This window comes from Arachis stenosperma, chromosome 6 (genome assembly GCF_014773155.1).
Source record: "Arachis stenosperma cultivar V10309 chromosome 6, arast.V10309.gnm1.PFL2, whole genome shotgun sequence".
In the NCBI taxonomy this organism is placed as follows: domain Eukaryota; kingdom Viridiplantae; phylum Streptophyta; class Magnoliopsida; order Fabales; family Fabaceae; genus Arachis; species Arachis stenosperma.
Window position 1 is genome coordinate 103,495,964 of NC_080382.1, and position 4,986 is coordinate 103,500,949.

A 4,986-nucleotide genomic window follows, 5' to 3' on the forward strand; every position below is an offset into this window, starting at 1 on the left:
AAGAGAAGATCAATTTCCATTTCTATAAAATGGGATATGATATATATAAAAAATACATCAAATCATGGCTTCACGTATCAAATATTTTCTTTTTCTATCGGTGCTTCCGGTATATTTCCGGCAATTAATGACTGGGAGAAAAAGACTTTTCACTTACAATCTCTTCTCTTATTATTTCTATTATTTTATTTAATATTAATTAAAATATTTTAATTCAATTAATATTAATTACTCGAATAGATAGATAGATAAAAATATCGAAAAAGTAAATAGAAAAAATATTAGAAATTTCTCTTTCTCTTACCGTGATCTACAAAAAAGTAGATTTTGGAGTTTTTTTAACTGAAAGAAAGGAAAATAGAACAAAAACGACACTAAAAGAAAAAATCTTGAAATAAGATTCAAATAGAAAAGTAATAAAAAATAGAAAGTACTAAATAAGCCAGTTTCCTAGACATAAAAATTAGAAGAATTTTGAAAACATTTTTTTTTTATTTTTTCAATTTCACAAAAATATTCTTTGAATATTATTCTTTGATCAAAGGAACGGAGTGTGCCCGGGCTCCGCTGGTAGCGCGAACGAGAAAAGGTATCATTTTTCTCTTGAAAAATTGTTAAAAAAAAATTTCTATCAGATTTATGAGTAAATTTATGAGTCATAAGACAATTAACCATTCATGACTTAGGGGATTTGATTTAGAAGAATAAAAAAAGGAATAGCCGGATTGAGTTCATGGATTCAACTTAACCTAGGTATCCATAGAGTAATAAATGATTTTTATATCCGAAACGCATTAGAAAAGAAGGGAAATCTACGAGAAAAAAATCATTATATAAATAAGAAAAGCCTCCAAGGTCCCATCCCCAAAATGCTAGGAGGTGTTCGGAAATGGTTGAAGTAGTTGAATAGGAGGATCACTATGACTATAGCTCTTGGTAAATTTACCAAAGATGAAAATGATTTATTTGATATTATGGATGACTGGTTACGGAGGGACCGTTTCGTTTTTGTGGGTTGGTCCGGTCTGTTGCTCTTTCCTTGCGCCTATTTCGCTTTGGGGGGTTGGTTCACAGGTACAACCTTTGTAACTTCATGGTATACTCATGGATTGGCAAGTTCCTATTTGGAAGGCTGTAACTTCTTAACCGCTGCAGTCTCTACTCCTGCTAATAGTTTAGCACACTCTTTGTTGTTACTATGGGGTCCTGAAGCACAAGGAGATTTTACCCGTTGGTGTCAATTAGGTGGTCTGTGGACTTTTGTTGCTCTCCACGGCGCTTTCGCATTAATAGGTTTCATGTTACGTCAATTTGAACTTGCTCGATCTGTTCAATTGCGCCCTTATAATGCAATCGCATTCTCTGGTCCAATTGCTGTTTTTGTTTCCGTATTCCTGATTTATCCACTGGGTCAGTCTGGTTGGTTCTTTGCACCCAGTTTTGGTGTAGCAGCTATATTTCGATTCATCCTATTTTTCCAAGGGTTTCATAATTGGACATTAAACCCATTTCATATGATGGGAGTTGCTGGTGTATTGGGCGCTGCACTACTATGCGCTATTCATGGTGCTACCGTGGAAAATACTTTATTTGAAGATGGTGATGGCGCAAATACATTCCGTGCTTTTAACCCAACCCAAGCTGAAGAAACTTATTCAATGGTCACCGCTAACCGCTTTTGGTCCCAAATCTTTGGGGTTGCTTTTTCCAATAAACGTTGGTTACATTTCTTTATGTTATTTGTACCTGTAACTGGTTTATGGATGAGTGCTCTTGGAGTAGTCGGCCTGGCCTTGAACCTACGTGCCTATGACTTCGTTTCTCAAGAAATACGTGCAGCAGAAGATCCTGAATTTGAGACTTTCTACACCAAAAATATTCTTTTAAACGAAGGTATTCGCGCGTGGATGGCGGCTCAAGATCAGCCTCATGAAAACCTTATATTCCCTGAGGAGGTTCTACCACGTGGAAACGCTCTTTAATGGAACTTTAGCTTTAACAGGTCGTGACCAAGAAACTACCGGTTTCGCTTGGTGGGCCGGAAATGCCCGACTTATCAATTTATCCGGTAAACTACTGGGAGCTCATGTAGCCCATGCCGGATTAATAGTATTCTGGGCCGGAGCAATGAACCTATTTGAAGTGGCTCATTTCGTACCCGAGAAGCCCATGTATGAGCAAGGCTTAATTTTACTTCCCCATCTAGCAACTCTAGGTTGGGGGGTAGGTCCTGGGGGGGAGGTTATAGACACCTTTCCATACTTTGTGTCCGGAGTACTTCACTTAATTTCCTCTGCAGTATTGGGCTTTGGTGGTATTTATCATGCACTTCTGGGACCTGAGACTCTTGAAGAATCTTTTCCATTCTTCGGTTATGTATGGAAAGATAGAAATAAAATGACTACAATTTTAGGTATTCACTTAATCTTGTTAGGCATAGGTGCTTTTCTTCTAGTATTCAAGGCTCCTTATTTTGGGGGTATATATGATACCTGGGCTCCGGGAGGGGGGGATGTAAGAAAAATTACCAACTTGACCCTTAGTCCAAGTATTATATTTGGTTATTTACTAAAATCACCTTTTGGAGGAGAGGGATAGATTGTTAGTGTGGACGATTTGGAAGATATAATTGGGGGGCATGTATGGTTGGGTTCGATTTGTATACTTGGTGGAATTTGGCATATTTTAACCAAACCTTTTGCGTGGGCTCGGCGTGCACTTGTATGGTCCGGAGAAGCTTATTTGTCTTATAGTTTAGGTGCTTTATCTGTTTTTGGCTTTATTGCTTGTTGCTTTATCTGGTTTAATAATACCGCTTATCCGAGTGAATTTTACGGGCCCACTGGTCCAGAAACTTCTCAAGCTCAAGCATTTACTTTTCTAGTTAGAGACCAACGTCTTGGGGCTAATGTAGGATCCGCTCAGGGACCTACCGGTTTAGGTAAATATTTAATGCGTTCTCCGACCGGAGAAGTAATTTTTGGGGGAGAAACTATGCGTTTTTGGGATCTACGTGCTCCCTGGTTAGAACCTCTAAGAAGTCCCAATGGTTTGGACTTGAGTAGACTTAAAAAAGACATACAGCCTTGTGGTGCACAAATTTGTGATTCGCACAACTAACCAGCAAGTGCACTGGGTCGTCCAAGTAATACCTTACGTGAGTAAGGGTCGATCCCACGGAGATTATTGGCTTGAAGCAATCAATGTTTATTTTATTAATCTTAGTTAGGATGTCAAAGTGTTTAAAATTGTAAATTGGAATTATTAGATTTGATTGGGAAGATAAACTAGAACAATAGAGTTACTTGTTTATGCAGTACTGGGGAATATGTTGGAGTTTTGGAGATGCTTTGTCCTTTTGACTTCAACTCTTCCTTGATATCCTTCAACACACGCAAGGTCCTTCCATGGCAAGCTCTATGTAGGGTGTCACCGTTGTCAATGGCTACCTCCCATCCTCTCAGTGAAAACGTTCCTATGCTCTGTCACAGCATGGCTAATCATCTGTCGGTTCTCAATCAGGTTGGAATAGAATCCATTGATTCTTTTGCGTCTGTCACTAACGCCCAGCCCTCAGGAGTTTGAAGCATGTCACAGTCATTCAATCCCGAAATCCTACTCGGAATACCATAGACAAGGTTTAGACTTTCCGGATTCTCATGAATGCCGCCATCAATCCGGCTTATACCACGAAGATTCTGATTAAGGAATCTAAGAGATATTCATTCAGTCTGATGTAGAACGGAGGTGGTTGTCAGGCACACGTTCATGGATTGAGGAAGGTGATGAGTGTCACGGATCATCACCTTCTCCACAATTAAGCGCGAATAAACATCTTAGATAAGAACACGCGTGTTTGAATGGAAAACAAAGGAATTGTAATAAATCATCGAGACGCTGCAGAGCTCCTCACCCCCAACAATGGAGTTTAGAGACTCATGCCGTCAAAAGTATGTAATTCAGATCTGAAAATGTCATGAGGTACAAGAAATGTCTGTAAAAGTTGTTTAAATAGTAAACTAGTAACCTAGGTTTACAGAAAATGAATAAACTAAGATAATTGGTGCAGAAATCCACTTCTGGGGCCCACTTGGTGTGTGCTGGGGCTGAGATTAAAGCTATCCACGAGTAGAGGCCTTTCTTGGCGTTAAACTCCAGGTTATGACGTGTTTTGGGCGTTCAACTCCGGATCATGACGTTTTTCTGGCGTTTAACTCCAGACAGCAGCATGAACTTGGCGTTCAACGCCAAGTTACGTCGTCTATCCTTGCGCAAAGTATGGACTATTATATATTGCTGGAAAGCCCTGGATGTCTACTTTCCAACGCCGCTGAGAGCGCGCCAATTGGACTCCTGTAGCTCCAGAAAATCCATTTCGAGTGCAGGGAAGTCAGGATCCAACAGCATCAGCAGTCCTTTTTCAGCCTAAGTCAGATTTTTGCTCAGCTCCCTCAATTTCAGCCAGAAAATACCTGAAATTATAGAAAAATACACACACTCATAGTAAAGTCCAGAAATATGATTTTTGCTTAAAAACTAATAAAATTCTATTAAAAACTAATTAAAACATACTAAAATCTACCTGAAATTACCCCCAAAAAGTGTATAAAATATCCGCTCATCACAACACCAAACTTAAACTGTTGCTTGTCCTCAAGCAACTAGATAAATAAAATAGGCTTTAGCAGAAATTAAGAAGTAATAATATTTTAGAGTTTTAAATGAAGCTCATATTCTTATTAGATGAGCGGGGCTTGTAGCTTTTTGTTTCTGAACAGTTTTGGCATCCCCCTGTATCTTTAAATTTTCAGAATAATTGGCATCCTTAGGAACTCAGAATTCAGATAGTATTATTGACTCTCCTAGTGTAGTATGTTGATTCTTGAACACAGTTATTTTATGAGTCTTGGCCGTGGCCCTAAGCACTTTGTTTTCCAGTATTACCACCAGATACATAAATGCCATAGACACATGACTAGGTGAACC

At 38.9% G+C, this 4,986-nt stretch overlaps 1 protein-coding gene across 1 annotated transcript; it reads left to right on the top strand.

Annotated features, from left to right (window-relative positions):
- The first annotated feature begins 824 nt into the window (after positions 1-824).
- LOC130936587 (photosystem II D2 protein) lies at positions 825-2,182 on the top strand. The gene has a single exon (XM_057866679.1). The coding sequence runs from the start codon at positions 921-923 to the stop codon at positions 1,980-1,982; it is 1,062 nt and encodes a 353-aa protein (XP_057722662.1). The 5' UTR covers positions 825-920; the 3' UTR covers positions 1,983-2,182.
- Positions 2,183-4,986: the final 2,804 nt, after the last annotated feature.